Source organism: Sus scrofa, chromosome 17 (assembly GCF_000003025.6).
Source record: "Sus scrofa isolate TJ Tabasco breed Duroc chromosome 17, Sscrofa11.1, whole genome shotgun sequence".
In the NCBI taxonomy this organism is placed as follows: Eukaryota; Metazoa; Chordata; class Mammalia; order Artiodactyla; family Suidae; genus Sus; species Sus scrofa.
Window position 1 is genome coordinate 38,023,947 of NC_010459.5, and position 19,257 is coordinate 38,043,203.

The 19,257-nt window shown below is 40.1% G+C and overlaps 1 protein-coding gene across 3 annotated transcripts in view; it reads right to left on the reverse strand.

The window, feature by feature from the left end:
* Positions 1-19,257, reverse strand: part of PIGU (phosphatidylinositol glycan anchor biosynthesis class U) — a 121,408-nt gene that overhangs the window by 64,244 nt on the left and 37,907 nt on the right. For all 3 annotated transcript variants that reach the window (XM_021077222.1, XM_021077223.1, NM_001185136.1), the window contains 4 exon segments: positions 18,467-18,526; positions 17,563-17,625; positions 10,536-10,645; positions 7,938-8,038 (listed from right to left, as the gene is read on the reverse strand). In XM_021077222.1, coding sequence (XP_020932881.1) covers positions 7,938-8,038; positions 10,536-10,645; positions 17,563-17,625; positions 18,467-18,469 — 277 coding nt within the window. In that variant the 5' untranslated portion in view covers positions 18,470-18,526.

A 19,257-nucleotide genomic window follows, 5' to 3' on the forward strand; every position in this document is an offset into this window, starting at 1 on the left:
CGCAGGATCTGAGCCGCGTCTGCAATCTACACCACAGCTCATGGAAATGCCGGATCTTTAACCCACTGAGCGAGGCCAGGGATCAAACCCACAATCTCATGGTTCCTAGTCAGATTCGTTAACCACTGAACCACAACGGGAACTACAAAGACTTTTATTCTTGTTTCATGTGCTTAAATTTCTTTTATTTTTACCAAGCACTTGAACTACTCCTAAAGTTAAAAAAAAAATAAATTAAATTTAGATTTAAAGAAACTAATACGTCACCAATATTATACATGATTCATATGAAATAAATAATAAAACAAAATTTTGTATATAACACTATAAAATTGTTTATAAATTCATTTTTGCTGTGGAACTAAAAACAATGTGGCTGTAAGAGTTGTATGTGACCTTTTCACATGTTTTTTTCCCCTGCAAACAAAACCTTTCCATTAACTTAAATGGTCTTACAAAAGATGTTCTTAAAATGGCATACTTGACATTTTTGTGTGAGACTCCTATTGCACGCACCTCAGAGGGCACGTCTTCAGTCTTTTTACCTTTGCGTTCAGCTATTTTATTTTATTTATTTATTTTTTTGTCTTTTGTCTTTTTAGGGCCGCACCCATGGCATGTGGAAGTTCCCAGGCTAGGGGTTGAATTGCAGCCATAGCTGCAAGGCCATGCCAGAGCCACAGCAACTTGGGATCAGAGCCACATCTGAGACCTACACCACAGCTCACAGCAACGCCGGATCTTTAACCAAGGCCAGGGCTTGAACCCGTGTCCTCATGGATACAAATTGAGTTCATTAACCACTGAGCCATGACAAGAACTCCTGTGTTCAGCTATTTTAAAGGTGGTATTTTCAAAGACCAGTGCTCAATCCCTTCTGCCAGGCTACAGCATGTAGTCCTTATTTTAATGGACACCAGGCACCCTGACGGATGGGTCTACTTGAGCTGGACACTCTGGAAACAGGAACTGAGGCAGGGAGTATTTACAGAGAGCAAAGAGTCTTCACTATTTCAGAGTGGTTTCCGACAAATGACCACAACCTTCAGAACAAGACAATTCAGGTTATCCAATAGGCTAGTCATTTCAAATAACCTGATAATAATTTCAAGGAACCTGACCTACACAAAGACCACCCACAACCCATTCTAAGAGAAGCAAGAGACCTAAGTCATTCCTATATGTCACTCTAGAAAAGGTAAGCAAACTCTAAGTAAAAGGTTCTGTGTAAAACTTTTGATTCTTTATTTCTTAAGTGTGCAAACTGTTCAGCAACAATACAGGGAAATAATTTGGGCTCTCATACACTTTTTTTTGTCTTTTTAGGGCTGCACTGGCAGCATATGGAAGTTCCCAGGCTAGGGGTCCAATCAGAGCTGCAGCTACTGGCCTACACCACAGCCACAGCAACAGCAATGCAGGATCTGAGCTGCCTCTGTGACCTACAACTGCTACAGCTCATGGCAACACCAGATCCCTAACCCACTGAGCAAGGCCAGGGATCAAACCCTCATCCTCATGGATACTAGCTGGGTTTGTTAGCCTGTGAGCCATGACAGGAACTCCTCATACACTTCTTTTGGGAGTATAAATTGGTAAAACTCTTGAAGAAGGCAATTTAGTGATAAGTTTCAGAAATCCTAAAAAAAGGTACATACCCAGTGACACAATAATTCTGTTTCTAGGACTTTATGGTGAGAAAGTAATTGAACATGTGTGAGAATTTACTGTTAGAAGTTACATTAGGAAATTAACTGTAGCATTATTTAAATAGCTGAAAACTGGGAAATTACCTAAATATTTAATAGAAGTTAAAGAATTTCTACATATTCATCAATACAATGGAACAGTAAGCAGTCATTAAAAATGACAGACTAAATGTTTACTGACATATTAATGGCCCCAATACTCCACCCCTCCTTATGTCCAGGCTCTCTGCCATATAACTTTGTAGTACCTTCCACTGTGGAAAGCATGGAAATACCCACTCCTGAGCTCAGCCATATATGTTTTGATCAATGGGATGGATGTAAGCACATGTAATGCAACCAGCAACTTCAAAAGCTCAAGCCTGACTGGGTTTGCTCACAGTTTTGTCTCTGCCACTGCAATGAGAAAAACATGCCTAAATTATTCCTCTGGTCCATGAGGATGACAGACATGTGGAGAAGAGCTCAGCCTAGATTAGCCAACTACAGCCAGCTGTTGATGCAGAAATGAACCCCAATGAAACCAACAAACTGCCTAGCCATATCCAAACTAGATCAGCTGACAGCTGGCTGACTTACAGATGTATGGACTAAGTAAATGTGTACTGTTGCTTTAAGCTACTGAGTTTTGGAGTGGTTTGTCAAATAACATTTTTGCGGTGACAGTTACAATACAATATTTAAAAGTCTTTAAAAAAAAAAAAGGAGTTCTTTGTGACCTGGCATTTGAGGATCTGGTGTTGTCACTGCTGTAGTGCAGGTTCCTTCCCTGGCCTGGGAACTTCCACATGCCATGGGATGGCAAAAAATAAAATAAAATAAAAATAAAATTGTTAAAAGAAAAATGAGGGAATAATCTAGAAATATACACCTCCAATGCTAATAGACTTGTAGTGAAAAAATGGTAAATTAATCACATGTATATCATCTTTCCCTCCAAAAACCTCACTAAAATGACAATAAAGCATTAAAGCTAATCTCAAGTCACAATAAACAGGAGAAGAGATCATAGCAGAATAAATTTTAATTCAATGGTGGAAACATTAAAAGCAGGAGGAAGAGGGATAAACAACTGAGCAATGTGAAGAAAATACAGCTCAATGGCCTGCAGAGAAGAATACCAATAAAAATCAGGCCAACTCACCCCACACAGCTTCTGAGAAATCTAGCACCTTGAAGCATCAGATACTATGGAAGGTTAGGCATAAGGTATAGAGCTGAAAACTAAGCTGAAAGTTTACATACAGACCAGCCAGAATCCCAAGTCTCACTCTAACTATATGCAACCAGGTGACTAACATGCCCCCATCCTTCCAACTTTCTACTCCATCGCCAGAGATTGTAGTTCTGGAGACAATTAACAAAAGAGGCACACGTCTGAGGATACTAAGCACAGCAACGGGCTGAGGAGAAATGCTGGCTGAAGAGTAATGAGATTACATAAAATCTGTATATTATAATCAAGCACTTTCCTGTTCCTGCTCACAACTGCAACAGTTGGTCCCATGAACCCCCTACCCCACTGCAACTCCAACTCTGTTACCCTCAGGCAGGAAACTGTAGGATTCCTCTGTGGAAAAATGAAATATTTCAAAGGAAAAGAAAACCTATAAATGATAACATTAAGAGATACTCCAACAAAAAAAAGGTCAGCCTGCCGTCTAATCTCACTACAGTGAGAATGATCCATCAACAGGTCTTGCCCATGCAGAGTCTCAACTCAACATGCTAATGCCTCATTCTTAAATAATAAGCAGACAGCCAAGGATCACCATAAATGTGAGAAAATCCTTCCATATGAAAGATAGAGCCCAAGACAAACAGGGGGGAAAAAAAGGCAGAGGGATCCAGGAAGACTAAGAGATTATGCTTAGAACAGATGGAAATGGGAGTTCCCGTCGTGGCTCAGTGTTTAACGAACCTCACTAGCATCCATGAGGACGCAGGTTCGATCCCTGGCCTCACTCAGTGGGTTATGGATCTGGCGTTGCTGTGAGCTGTGGTGTAGGTTGCAGATGCGGCTAAGATCCTGCGTTGCTGTGGTTCTGGTGTAGGCCAGAGGCTACAGCTCCAATTTTACCCCTAGCCTGGGAACCTCCATATGCTGCTGGTGCGGCCCTAAAAGACAAAAAGACAAAAAAAAAAAAAGATGGAAACTGAAAACAGAAAAACTCAGAGAGAAAAGAGAGGATACTGTGGTGATAAAATAATAATGATGCTTCAAAAGAACTACTTGAGACCAAGAAATAACTTAAAGGCATAATATAAAAAGTAAAAATTCAATATAAGAGTTGGAAGATAAAAACAAACATTCCAGAGAAAGTAAAAGGAAGTAAAAATGATGTAAAAATCAATAGAAAACAAAACATGCAAATGAGATCAATCTAAAAAGTCCAATATTCAATAGACATTCCAAACAAGAGGAGAGGAAAAACAAAGAGGAGAAAATTTGAAAAACTATATAGGATTATCTTCTAGAATTAAAGGACACTAGTCTCTATATTGAAAAGGCTTATTTACCAAGTGCCCAGTAAGGACTAAAAAAAAGACCCATGTCAAGACATAGCGTCATGAAATTTCAAAATACTGATGATAGAAAAAAGATCCTAATCCCTCCAGAGAAAAAAATTAGGTTACATATAATGGCATCAAATTGCCCAACTGCAACCAGGATGCTAGAAGACAGTGAAGCAACACCTTCAAAATTCTGAAGGATAGGGTGTTCCCTGCCCTGGTGGTTAAGGATCCTGCATTGACACTTGTATGGCTTGGGTCACTGCTTTGGCTTGGGTTATTGCTATGGCGCCAGTTTGATCTCTGGCCCAGGTACTTCTACATGCCATGGGCACAGCACACTACCCCCCCAACCCCCGCAAAAAAAAAAAAATCCTGAAGGAAGTTTTTCCAGTCTATAATTCTATACCTTGTCCCATCTAATAATTTGGTACTTAGAACAAAGACATTTTTCATATGGGTAACAACCCAAAATATATACTTTATACACTTTCTCTTAGAAAACTACTAGGGGAAGTACTTTAGGAAAACCAAAGAAAAAATTAATAAAGGAAAAAGGGAATCTAGGAAAGAAGGGATATAATACAAGAAAATTAGAAGGTAAAGTTATATCAAGACCAGACAGCTACTAGGACAGACTGGTACAGGATGAAGGATGCGTGAAGCAGATCTCCAGGAAAATAACGGAACCAATAGACTGTTTGATACATTTAAGCTTTTTTTTTTTTTTTGGCTGCCAAGGGCACATGGAGTTCCAGGCCAGGGATCAGATCCAAGCCATAGCTGTGACCTACACCACAGTTGTGGCAATTCCGGATCCTTTCACCCACTCTGCAGAGCCAGGGATTGAACCTGTGTTCTTGGTGCTGCAAAGATGCTGCCAATCCTTTTATGCCACAGTGGGAACTCCTATTTAAGCATTTTAAAATTATTTGTCTTTTTGGGGCTGCCACTGCAGCATATGAAAGTTCCCAGGCTAGGGGTCCAATCAGAGCTGTAGCCGCTGGTCTGTGCTACAGCCACAGCAACTTGGGATCTGAGCCGCATCTGCGACCTACACCACAGCTCACAGCAACATGGGATTCTTAACCCACTGAGCAAGGCCAGGGATTGGACCTGCATCCTCACGGATATTAGTCAGATTCATTTCCGCTGAGGTATGACAGGAACTCCAAAGCATTTTTTTAAAAACTGCAGAAACATTTGTTTTACTGTGCTTTACAGATTTTTTTACAAAATGAAGTTTTGTGGCAATCCTGCATTAAGTCTATCAGAGCCATTTTCCCAACAGCATTTGCTTATTTTGTGTGTCAGTGTCACATATTGGCAATTCTTGCAATATTTCAAACTATTTCGTTATTATTATGTTTGTTACAGTGATATGTGATCAGTGACCTTTTTTCTTTTCTCTCTCTCTCTCTTTTTTTTTTTTTTTGTCTTTTTAGGGCTGCACCCAAGGCATACAGTTCCCAGGTTAGGGGTCAAATTGGAGCTGTAGCTGCCGGCCTACACCATAGCCACAGCAATGCCAGATCTGAATGAGCCATGTCTGCGACCTACACCATAGCTCACGGCAACGTAAGATCCTTAACCCACCGAGTGAGGTCAGGGATCAAATCCGAGTCCTCATGTATACTTGTTGGGTTCATTACCAGTAGGCCATGATGGGAACTCCCAAGGGACCTTTTTAAAATTAATTTATTAGAGTATAGTTAATTTACAATGCTGTGGCAGTTTCTGCTGTATGTGATCTGTGATCTTTGATGTTACTATTATAAAAGTCTAGGAGCACCACACATCCATATAAGATGGTGAACTTAAGTGAAAAGTGTTGTATATGTTCTGACTATTCCACCAACCAGCTATTCCCCCATCTCTTCTCCTCCTCAGGCCTCCCTATTCCCTGAGACACAACAATATTGAAGCTGGGCCAATTAACACCATTACACTGCCTCAAAGTCTTCAAGTCAACGGAAGTACTCCATGTATCTCACTTTAAATCAAAAGCTAGAAATAGGAGTTCCCTGGTGGCTCAGCAGGTTAAGAATCCAGCATTGTCATTATTGTGGCTCTGGTTACTGCTGTGGCAAGGGGTCGACCCCTGGCCTGGGAACTTTCACATGCCATGAATATGGAGAGATGGGGGTGGGGGGAGCTAGAAATAATTAGCTTAGTGAGGAAGGCATGTCAAAAGCTGAGACAGGCTGAAAGCTAGGCTTCTTGCACCCAACAGTTAGCCAAGTTATAAATGCAAAGGTGAAGTTCTTGAACAAAATTATAAGTGCTACTCCAGTGAACACATGAATGATAAGAAAGCAAAACAGCCTCACTGTAGATATGGAGAAAGTCTGATGGTCTGGAGAAGAGATCAAACCAGTGACAACATTCACTTTAGCCAAAGCCCCATCCAGAGCAAGGCCCAACTCTCTTCAATTGTATGAAGGCTGAGAGAGGTCAGGAAGCTGCAGAAGAAAACTACGAAGCTAGCTGAGTTTGATTCATGAGGTTAAGGAGAGAAGCCATCTCCATAACATAAAAGTGCACGGTGAAGCAGCAAGTGCTAATGTAGAAGCTATAGCAAGTTATCCAGAAGATCTAAGATAATTAATGAAGGTGGCTACACTAAACCACAGATTTTCAGTGTAGATGGAACACCCTTATATCACAAGAAGATGCTATTTAGGACTTTCATAGCTAGAGAGACAACAATACCTGACTTCAAAACTTCAAAAGACAGGCTGATTTTCTTGTTAGGGGCTAATTTTTTTAGAAATAAACTATTTGTAAATTAAGCTATGTATATTTTTTAGACATAATGCTATCACATACTTAATAGACTATAGAATAATTAGACGTAACTTTTTTTTTGGCCAGACCTGTGGCATGCAGAAGTTCTAAGACCAGGGATTGAACCTGTGCCACAGCAGTGACCTGAGCTGGGTCAGGGACAATACTGGTTCCTTCACATACTGAGCCACCAGGGAATTCTGACATAACTTTTATATGTATTGGAAAACCAAAAAAATTTGTGTGACTCACTTTATTACAGTATTTGCTTTATTGCAGTAGTCTAGAAGCAAAACCACAGTATCTCTGAGGTATGCTTTTAGCACTTCAAAGATATAGCAGAGCAAGTAGGGAAAAAAATAGGGATTGATACAAAAAGACTGAGCAAAACAAAAACAGGCAAAAAAAAAAAAAATCATAATTATTAACCCCAGAAGAAATAAAAGTTTGTACTAGAAAGAAAAGTAACCATAGTTACTACTTTGCCTAGCGGTGAATAATATATAGTGTCATAAAAATATAAGTACCAACTACTGACTTATTTATTTACTTATTTGTTTATTTATTTATTTATTTTTGCTTTCTAGGGCTGCATATGGAGGTTCCCAGGCTAGGGGTTGAATAGGAGCTACAGTCTCTGGCCCACACCACAGCCACAGCAACGTGGGATCCAAGCATCTTCTACCCACAACACAGCTCACAGCAATGCCAGATCCTCAACCCGCTGAGCGAGCCCAGGGATCGAACCTGCATCCTCTTGGATCCTAGTCAGGTTCATTAACCACTGAGTCACGCAGGGAACTCCTTAAAAGTATTTCTAAATGTTATACTGTCTTTTTTTTTTTTTTTTTTAAATCCACAGTCTAAGTGTTACAAAACCCTGTACAAATCAGGAACTGAGCTTTGTACTTTCCTTCAGGGCCTTACCTTTCATCGTGGTCAAAATGAAGAAAGCAATGAGGGTGTTGTTGATGGCGCAGGTAGACTTGGCAACACAAGACAAGACCGTGTAAGGATTTAAGAGATAGCTGGGGAAAAACACATATTTGGCATTAGTAATCCTGGTCAAGGGACCAGGGAGCCCTGGCTACCATAGCCAGGAAGTTCAAAGGTTTACTAAAAACATACTCAAGAGAAGGCAACTTCTTAGAAATGAATTTTCTTAAGTGAAAAAGAATGGAGTGGGGTTGTGGCCAATAAGCAAAAGGCACTGAACATTCACTGCCTATTCCATGCTATGTGCTATATGGAAAACCATCTATTTCATCATCACTGAGACCCTGTAAACCAACAATAATATTATTTCCACTTTGCAGATGAGGAAACTAAGACTCACTGGCTAAGTAACTAGTCTAAAGTTTTACAAGCTATTAAATACGTTCAAAATCAGGTCTTTCTGGCTCTAAAGCTTATGATCGATTACTTCAGGTTTCAAAAACGATAAAAATTCTACCAATTCCCACAGAGCCGTATACTTTAGGAATGGCTACAGTTTTCTCTGAAAACTAGCAAAGTAGTTTTTCCTCAATCAGATTCCTAGGCTCTGATACAAGCTACGTTCATTCAAGAGGTGACTGCAGCTTAAGTTTGGTCTTTTTAGTAGTCAAGCTATATCCATCAAGCCAGATCCAAAGGACAGAATAAGTACCACTGAATTCAACAGGCTGGTTGCCATTGAACTTCACAGGATAACCTGAACTTCCACTGGGAAAGAATTAAGCTGAAATAGACTTTTCCTGAGGTAGGAAGGAATGGACTGAGAAAATAAATTTGAAATGCTGAACAGAGAGATCTTATACAGTCATAATGAATTGTTATTTTATTTTTATCCACAAAAGGATTTGAGGTAGGTCGAATGAGAACAGATAAAAAAAAAAAAACAGTAGCAAAATTAAAACAGAAATAAACCATCAAGGAGTCCCCATTGTGGCTAAGTGGAAATGAACCTGACTAGTATCCATGAAGACACAGGTTCGATCCTTGGCCCTGCTCAGTGGGTTAAGGATCTGGCGTTGCCATAAGCTGTGGTCTAGGTAACAGATGCAGCTTGGATCTGGTGTTGCTATGGCTCTGGCATAGGTTGGCAGCTTAAGCTCCGACTGGACCCCTAGCCTGGGAACTTCCATGTGCCTCCGATGTGGCCATAAAAAAAAAAAGGAAAAAAAAATAAGAAAGCAAGAAAGCATTAAGACCAGGGAAAATATAAATAAAAGGAAAAAGTAAAAGCCAGGGAAAGAAGACCAAATGGGTCTCCTATAGCACTGAAATAATCAGTTTTAAATCTGGCTCTGAGTTTCCTGGCAGACAAAGTGAAATGGGATATCAGTTACATAATTCTGATTTTCAGATAGGAAGAGACAAACCAGTGTCTCAAGGAGAGATTATAGTTACTATTCACAAATAAAGACCATAAATCTAACACCTCTCAGGGCTGTAAGATTAGGAGTTCTAAAGCCAAAGGCCCATAAATTGTTGGTGTTTTTTCCCAGCATTTATAGAGAGGCTCGTTACACAATCTTTAAAGAAATGGTTTTTGCTATTACAAAACTACCCCTGGAGACATACAAGTCCACAAGGGATTCATAATGTTGCCAAACCTCTGGTTCTATTAGGTAGTTCTCACCCTTATTTCTGAAATACATAGATATGAACTGATACCTCAAATTTGTTTGATGGGAGAAGAGAAAAAGATATTTCTAAATAGCAGGTGATGTTCAAGAAGTGGCTACGCAGGCCACCTATCTGGAATGCTGAATAGGAGAGTCACACACAAGGCGGAGGGTTGAATAAACTGTCCTCATATGGCCCCTTCTAAATCTGAAGTTCTAAGGTCATGTTTTTCCATGAGGAAACTTGTCTGCCCTGTTTACTGTGTATCGTATCCCTAGAAACTAGTTATTATTAATATTTACTATTAGTTGCCTAAATAATTATTCATATTTGCCTATCTCAGGAATATAAATAGGTGTAAGTTAAGAAAGAACATAATGGGCATCACAGAGAACTCCTAGAGAATTTTTTCATAGAGCCTCAGTAAATTCCATTCTCCCATACTGGTCACCCAGGTGGGATGGGTCTGTTTGGCACTTCACTGCAATTTTTTGAACTACAAATGGAGGACCAAATTGTACATGAAACACTGGAGTTGCTTGAAATAACAGCTGCACGAAGATCAGAATTTCGTGCAATCATATATCATAACTGAAGAAATTAATTTTTCTTTCTTTCTTTCTTTTTTTAAGAAAACTGGTTACAAGGAGGCCGGAGCCCAGATCAGGATGGAATGAAAAAGCATTTGTGAAGGGTTGATTGTGCATGTGCCTGTGTGAGGCTTTGTCCCAACAGAGACAGAATGGCTCTGTCTCTTTTCCTGGCCAGAACCCCAGTTGTGCAACAGAACTATAGCTAATACTGGATGACTAAGACTGCAGATCTCCAAAAATACAACAAACAACATGAAAAGGTCTCATCAGATTTTCCTCGCATTTGCTGGCACTGAGCCCTGTTTGGTCAGAGAATACTTACAACACGGCCACTTTCAGAGGGATGTGACGCATTTCCATAGGGGTCCGGATGAGTTCAGCCACATCTGGGGCATACTGGTCTAGTTCTAGGAGGAGTTTCTGCTTTTTGAACTGGAAAAAAGAAAAGTGACAAAATTACACGAAACAAATAACTTCCCATTGCTTTTACAGTGAAGACAAAAGTCCTTCCAGGGCCCACATGGCCCTCCTGACCTGGCTTTACCTCTCCATCATCTCACACCCACTCCTTGCACCTCTCACTTTGTGGGTTGGAGCACCATGAGTGTGCCACACCCCTCCTGCTCTCAGGCCTTTGTTTATTTTAATTTTTTTAATTTTTAATTTTTATTTTTTTAATTAAAAAAAATTTTTTTTTAATTTTAAGACCTTTGCATTTAACCTGGAACCACCTCTTTTTCTCTTTCTTTAGTTAACTCCCTAGGTAGACCTCAATTAAATCATCACTTCCTCAGAAAGCTGTAAAAATCTCCCTACTATATGCATTTTTTCATAGTACTATTTACACTAAAACTTTTAAATTTATGTGACTGACTAATAGCTTTCTCCTTCACGATACTATAAATTCCATGAGGCCAGGGATCATGTTATTTGCCAATATCTGGCACAGTGAGTAAACATTAACTATCTGCTGAATGGCTAAATAAATGACTGAATGGCAAAGTTTTCAGCCATTTTGAGGAGTTAGCATCAGTGGTCCAAGGACTCCAACGTTCCATCAGCAAAGTCAAATATTTTCATGCAAAGTGGAATGATTCCCTGAATGTCACAGTGTCCAAGCTCTCCTGTTTAAAGTTGTTCACTTCCTCTGAGGAAGTGGAGAATGACCACAATGAAGAGAAGAGGGAAGAGGGCTAGGTGTGGCTGGGCAGCTGGAGTGAAGAGTTAAGAGGGAGTGAGATGAGGGTGGAAAGCTCTGGCCTTCCCCATGTGTGCCCCAACAAGTTCATGGATATGCTGCAGAAGGAAAAAAAAGGCAGGCCACCCTATGAGCAAACATGGGTCAGACTACAGAAGGAAACAAACTCTGAACCCAAAATGGGTAGCCCTGCTGATTTAAGGAGCTTAGAGAATATAAAATCAATGTGACAACCCATTATAAAACAGAGTAATTCAGAGAAGCCAAAGTAGTATGTGATTAAAGACTTAATGGTGAAAAACACAGATGGCAACAGAATATACACTGTATCACACAATTTACATAAAGTTAAAAACATGCAAAATACTACTATATGTTATTTAGGGATATTTACAAATACAGCAAAAGGTAAGGCCATGTGTGGGAATGATAAACCCTAAATTCTAATAGTGGTAACTGGTGAGAGATGAAAGTATCATCAGATGAAAATATCAGAAAGAAGTAACTATATGCAAAATGTTCTATTTTTTTTTTAAGCTGAAATAGACTCAATATGTATTATTCTCTATATGTTTTTATAGGTCTTAGATATTTCATAATTTTTTAAAATTTAAAATTAAAAACAAATTTTAAAGAGCTATATTTCAGTTCAAAAGAAAATCCAGGGGGTCATCACAGGAATACAGGTAACCTCAGATTTCTTCCATAGGTTTAGGTAGAGGCTTAATCAGAAAACCTGAACAAATTTCAAAAGCTTCTCTTTAAACATCTCTAGGAGGAGTTCCCGTTGTGGCACAGTGGTTAACAAATCTGACTAGGAATGATGAGGTTGGGGGTTCGATCCCTGGCCTTGCTCAGTGGGTTAGAGATCCGGAGTTGCCGGAGCTGTGGTGCAGGTCACAGACGCGGCTCGGATCCCGTGTTGCTGTGGCTGTGGTGTAGGCCATGGCTACAGCTCCAATTACACCCCTAGCCTGGGAACCTCCATATGCCAAGGGAGCAGCCCTAGAAAAGGCAAAAAGACAAAAAAAAAAAGTCATCTCTAGGAGTCCAAGTTAAGTGCTGGGGATTACCAGTAAAATTTATGCTGCCCTTTAGAGCAGGGGTTATTTAATTAAAAGGGAAAAATATAAACTAAGGTGCTTTTATCAGAGAGAAGGGGGCTGGCTCAGCAAACAAAGCATTAATGAGGACAGCTGCAGCAGTGGTGGAAGGACAGAGGACCCACCAGCTAAGGGTTCTGGAGTTCTACTGCCAAAAGAAGGCCAGCTGGAAGGTGTGAGCTCCACAAAGGCGGCTGTAGAAAGGAAACAGGGAGTTCACCCAGGAGCAGCCAGAAAGACAGGTGGGAATGCAGGCCCATTCCCCAGGCTGGAAGGCGGCCAGCAGACTACAGTTAGAGATGGAAGATGCTGAGGAGGGATGTGTTTACCCGGCAAAGGTGACAACAAGGAAAGAGGAGCACTTCCTTCTAACCCCAATCATCCAAAATACTTTAAAAACAGAAAGATTTTGTGAACGGAGTCTCCTCAAGAGAAGGGCAGTCAGGTCAGCAGTCCCCACTTTCTCTGCTACCTCTCTTTTTATCTTCCTCAATCTCACCAAAACTGCTATTATGCCCGGCCTCATGGGCTCAATATTGACTCAGATCCCCCAAACACGACAAAATCCCTTTAAAAAATCCCCATGCAACCAGTTAAGAGACAGGAAAGTGGCTAAAAAAATCTAAGGAAAATCACACACACACCAAGAAAATATTAGAAGTATAATGATAAATGAGGTTAAGGAGTACAACTTAAAATTCAAAAATAAGTATTTTTAGATATATCTAGCAGCCATGACAATGATGAAATTTCAATCTATCAAAGGAGGTGAAAAGTGACCTAAAAAGTAATTACCTGGATGTGTTCTTTGTGATCATTAATCAGCTTTTCTACATGTATATTTGTAGCAGAAACTTCTGAATTTTAAAAAAATCTCTGGGGTGGAGTTTTCCTTCTCTTTTACCCCCTACCCCATGCAGCCCTTTCCTTGTCTCTTGCAGGGTTTGGTTTTGCAAGGACATAATTCCCCCACTCCAAGTAAAAAGTTCTTTCTGGTCACTAAAGCTGTGTCTATACCCTTTGCATCCTTAAAACTTATGGTGGGGGGAGGGGGAAAGGAGTAAGTACTGCCCCCCACCCCCCCACTGCATCTCCACCTCTCAGGCTCAGCACAGAACAATTTCAGAACCTATCCTCCAAACTCACAACCCTCTAGGCATATTAAGGGGATACAGGTTTTTATCACTCCCTATCAAACCACCTGCAGCATTCTAACATAAATTCTGAGTTCCAAATAAGTACAGTCTCAGCAAAGGACAGACTAGACTAACTTTGTTCTTGTCAAATGACGTAAATGCAAAATGTCATGAGAATCAGCATTCATATTCTATGTGCTAAAAGTTCCAGATAGGGGTGGAGATGGAGAGTCTTCCTTCTCTGCACCAGTTTCCCAGGATGCATTTGGGTGTAGACACAGCTTTATTACTAGAGATAAAAGGTCTCAAATCCCAGCAAGATGAAAACATTTCCAGACTACCTGCTATGGGCCCACTGAGAAAAAGTGGGAAAGATTTGGAGGAAGATATGCTGATATTCTACCCAAATCAGTAACAGTGTGTTAGTATCATTAAAATTTGCCATTTAGAATACTTTTTGACACAGAGTAAATTAAACTCTTATTCTGACCAAGAAATTTAATATTCTAGTAGGCTGAATTCTGAAGATGAATAAACAAAACTAGTTTAAATTTTATCTGGTCTTGGTGATAACAGTAGCACACCCTGTCTTGGTGTGCTAAAAACTAGGGTATTGACAGTAGCTCATTTGGTTTTCTTTCTCCCTCTTTAAATCACCCAAGGGGAAAAAAAAGATTTCTATATGGTCTATATAAAGTCAGAAATTAGAGTTCCCACCATGGTACAGTAGGTTAAGAATCCACCTGCAGCGGCTCAGGCTGCTGTGGAGATGTGGCTTTGATCCATGGCCCAGTGCAGTGGATTAAAGGGCCCAGCACTGCTGCAGTGGCAGCACAAACCACAGATGTGGCTCAGATTCAATCCCTGGCCCGGGAACTTTCTTCCATATGCCACAGGTGCGACCATAACATGAAGGAAAAATAAAATAAAATAAAGCCAGAAATAACTAAGAAATGAATGAAAATTATTGGTGCTTTAAATTAAAAATATCTCTTTTATTCGCATTGAAGCCGTGATAGGAAACTCTACGAAACCTAGTTTCATTACTTCCCCATAAGCTTCTTCTCCCATTAAAAATTGTTTTAACTAAAGTATATAGAAGTTTCCGTTGTGACAGGTTAAAAACCCGACTAGTATCCAGGAGGATGTGGGTTCAATCCTTGGCCTTGTTCAGTGGGTTAAGGATCCGGTGTTGCCATGAGCCATGGTATAGGTCAAAGATTCGGCTCAGATCCGACATTGCTGTGCCTGTGGCGTAGGCTGGCAGGTGCAGCTCCAATTTGACCCCTAGCTTGGGAACTTCTATACACCACAGGGGCAGCCCTAAAAGGCAAAAAAAAGTATATGATAGTTGATCAGGAAAAAAATAGGAAAACATGTAATGTTAGCATCTCCAATCAGTGCTCATTAAAATATATTTCAGTTTTATATTTTGGTTGAAAGACATGGTTGATTGTGTTCTTAAATGAAAGCTACCAACCCTTCCTTAGACATTCATATATATATCACATACATACTACACACACACACACACACACACACACACACACACACACACAGGTGGCTATAGATACGGATCTATTTTTTTCTCTAGTGTTTTTTTTTTGTTGTTGTTGTTGTTTTTTTTGTCTTTTTGCTATTTTTTGGGCCGCTCCAGCGGCATATGGAGATTCCCAGGTTAGGGGTCGAATCTGAGCCGTAGCCACCGGCCTACGCCAGAGCCACAGCAACGCGGGATCCGAGCCGCGTCTGCAACCTACACCACAGCTCACGGCAATGCCAGATCGTTAACCCACTGAGCAAGGGCAGGAACCGAACCCGCAACCTCATGGTTCCTAGTCGGATTCGTTAACCACTGCGCCACGACGGGAACTCCTCTCTAGTGTTTTTTTACTAAAAACTTTCAAACTAGAGAATAGCTGAAAGAATTTAATACAACACCAAGATCCACCAATTGCTAACATTTTGTCACATTTCCTTTATCTACACACACACACACAATTTTTTTTTTTTCTGGAACCACTTGAAAATAAATTGCAGATACCATGACCCTTCACCTGTAAATATTTTAGCATATAGCTATCTATCTTGAGAGAAGAAAATAACCACTGCTATTTTATCTCTGAATTCCTCTGCTTATGAATCTCATCCCTCGTTATTTCATCTCTGGCCTTCCAGGGAACCCTGCTAAAGAATTTCACTTCAGCCCCTAAAATTTTCTTTTCTTCTCTTTTCCAGCTTTCTTGAAATTTAACTGACATATAACATTGTATGAATTTAAGGTGTACATGATGATTGGCTATACATACATATTGCAAAATGGTTACCACAGTAAGGTTAGTTAACACATCCATCACCTCATATAATTACGTGTGTGTGTGTGCGCGCACACTGAGAGTATTTAAGATAATACTTGAAAGTGACTATGTTAAATATAAGATCTTTAGAACTTAATCATCTCATAACTAGAAGTTTGTATCCTTTGACCAACATTTCCCCATTTTCCCACCACCAGCCCCTGGCAACCACCAATATACCCTATTCCTATCAGTTTGACTTTCCTCCTTCCTTTCTTCCTTCCTTCTTTCCTCCCTCCTTCCTTCTTTTTTTCTCTCTCTCTTTCTTTCTTTGCCATTTCTGGGCCAAGGAATTTAAGGGGGGATTCAGGGACTCTTTGAGCACTGATAACAACTATGGACTTAGAAAAATGACATATGTGCAAACATACACAATCTTTCACACTATTTTAAGGGCTTTATAAACCTATTGAGCCCTATAAACGGACCCTAAGCTAAGAACCCTCAGTCTAGATAGTTTAAAAAATCTCTTTTGAGGTCTAAAATTCTAGAATTCACCAATTTTATGTTATTGATGACCAGTGCACTGAAAGGCAGACTGCTAATTCTGGTTCTATTACTTGGTAATAGAAGTGAAAATGAACCGCAGACAGAAAACACTAATGGGGTGCAGCCTTCACTCACCCTTGCCTAAATCCTCTCAGTGGCTCCCAGCCAATCAAAGAGGACTGCAGCCAATTTTTAAAATAACTACACAGAGAGTACACATGGTTAATCTGTTAATTCTCTCAGAACCCAGGAAAATGAGAATGGTCCTAGTACACAATTCTCCTTGGTTATTACATATGGATTAAGACGAAATTTACCATCAATATTTTCAACAGACAGTTAATAATACATGTTAAAATTTCCAATTTAGATTGATCCCTGCAGGGAATCAGAAACTACATTGGGAATCTAGTTTTATCTTGCATGGGCATAACAGTGAGTTAAAAGCTCTATTTGTTTTCCTTTGGAAAGAAAAACTGGTGAAAGAAATAAAAGATTTTTAAGACTCTTCATTAATATAACTGTAGTTCAGGAGTTCCCATTGTGGTTCAGTGGTAATGAACCTGACTAGTATCTATGAGGATGCAGGTTCGATCCCTGGCCTCGCTTGGTGGGTTAAGTACCTGGCGTTGCTGCCAGCTGTGGTACAGGTCACAGATGTGGCTTGGATCCTACATTGCTGTGGCTGTGGCATAGGCCGGCAGCTGTAGCTCCAATCTGACCCCTAGCCTGGGAACTTCCATATGCTGAACATGATACCATTAAAAAGCAAACAAACAAACAAACAAAACTGTAGTTCAACTTCTTTAGCTCTAGAAAGTCTAAGCTTGGGTGAGTATTAAGCCATATAAGATTAAGCTGACCTTTCTATATCTATCAGTAAAACTATCTTGTTGGTTTGGGTTTGGTCATTCCAGGATGGCTGAAAAAACCAGAAGCTTCACCCTCACTTCTTAGGATTTTAAAACAATTGATCCGTAAGTACATGACCTCGGATTCTTTGTAATAACAGAGACCAGCAGGCTACTGAATTCCACTGGTTTTGCCCCACTCATGGACTACTCACCACAACTTTATTGAAGTCTTGGATTGCAAAATACAAGGCAATGGCAGTGAGTGCGTCGGTTATCTGTCACGAGAAAGAGAAATAAGAGGAAATGAACCCAATCAGTGTACAAGTAATGGAATGCTGCCAGAGCCTTTTTGGATGGTGGTAGATTATCAAGTACTGAAATCTTACAGTCAAGCAGAACCTCAACCCTCACTTTGATTACAAAAGCCTTTTCAGGGAGGTCTGACCAGAAAAGCCTGAGGATTAGGATCCATCTAGGTTTACAACAGTTTGATGTCCCACATATGCTCTGCAATTGCAACTTACTTACATTTTCTCTAAAATGAGCATAATCACCTTCTGCTCTGTAGGCCTGATACAGGTCAAGTGCTTAGCACATAGTAAGTCCAAAGCCACAGCTGTTATAATTATTAAGGAAGACCTCAGTGGAACTCCTACTTGACTCGGATTTTCAACCCTAGGCAAGTGTTTCAAATTACTACACTCACAAAACATAGCCCCATTGTCTCAATTTTGAAGGTTCTTGCCCTGAAAATCTCATCTGGTCTACATCCTCTTCACAGAATCGCTTTGTAAAACGCTAAGGAAATTCAGGATGCCCTCTACACTGGCACCATAATTAGGGCCAATCATGGAATCTTGAAGCTAGAAATTCAAGACTACGTAGACCAGAAATCAAAATTTGAAAGTATAAGGAACTGGCCAGATGTCAGAGACTACTCCTCACACATCCATAATACTATCAGTTCCATGAATTCATATTTAAGACAGCTTTTCACTTTTATGTTCTGAGAAACACTTGAGCTCCCAAAATAGATTTTTGTCTTAAAAATCAGAAGATAAAAGAACATAAAATTAAAAATATGAATATATTGATTTTATGTGGAAGGTTACTTACCATAAATACCAATTCAGCATAGTCAATCAGGAAATGAAAGAGGTATATTATTAATGGAGTCTGTAGGAGAAAAACAAAGTTAAATTTTACTATTATCAGTTTCCAGAGTAGGGGATGAGGAGGAGGCTATTCTCTCAACAAAAGTCTTTCTTTCTCAGGATAGTTCAATGCTAGTTTGCCAGCATACCTATGAGGGAGAATTATTTAGTCTCACTGCATCATTTTGTGCCCCTGGGACTATCTGCTGAATTGAGTAAAGAGAATAAACAAAATCTAATATATGTGTTGAAGAACTATTAATACAGTAAAGGTATGAGGTGAATTTTAGTTCTAAGACATGTATAATAGGTAAGGGAAACACCATAGTGGACCAAGATTGCTGAACTCATAAAATGGAAAATGCCTTCGCTGCTTCTGTTCTCTGAGATGTTTTGTTTTGTTTAATTTTTATGGCTGCACCTGTGGCATATGGAAGTTCTCAGGCCAAGGACTGAATCTGAACCACAGCTGCGGCCTAGGCCATAGTTGCAGCAAACTGAATCTGGATCCTTTAACCAACTGCACTGGACTGGGGATTGAACCTGTGCCTCTGCAGCAACTCCAGCAATTTGAGCAGCTGCAGTCAGATTCTTTTTTTTTTTTTTTTTTTTTTTTCCGTCTTTTTGCCATTTCTTGGGCCGCTCCCGAGGCACATGGAGGTTCCCAGGTTAGGGGTTGAATCTGAGCCGTAGCTGCCAGCCTATGCCAGAGCCACAGCAACGCGGGATCCGAGTTGCGGCTGCAACCTACAC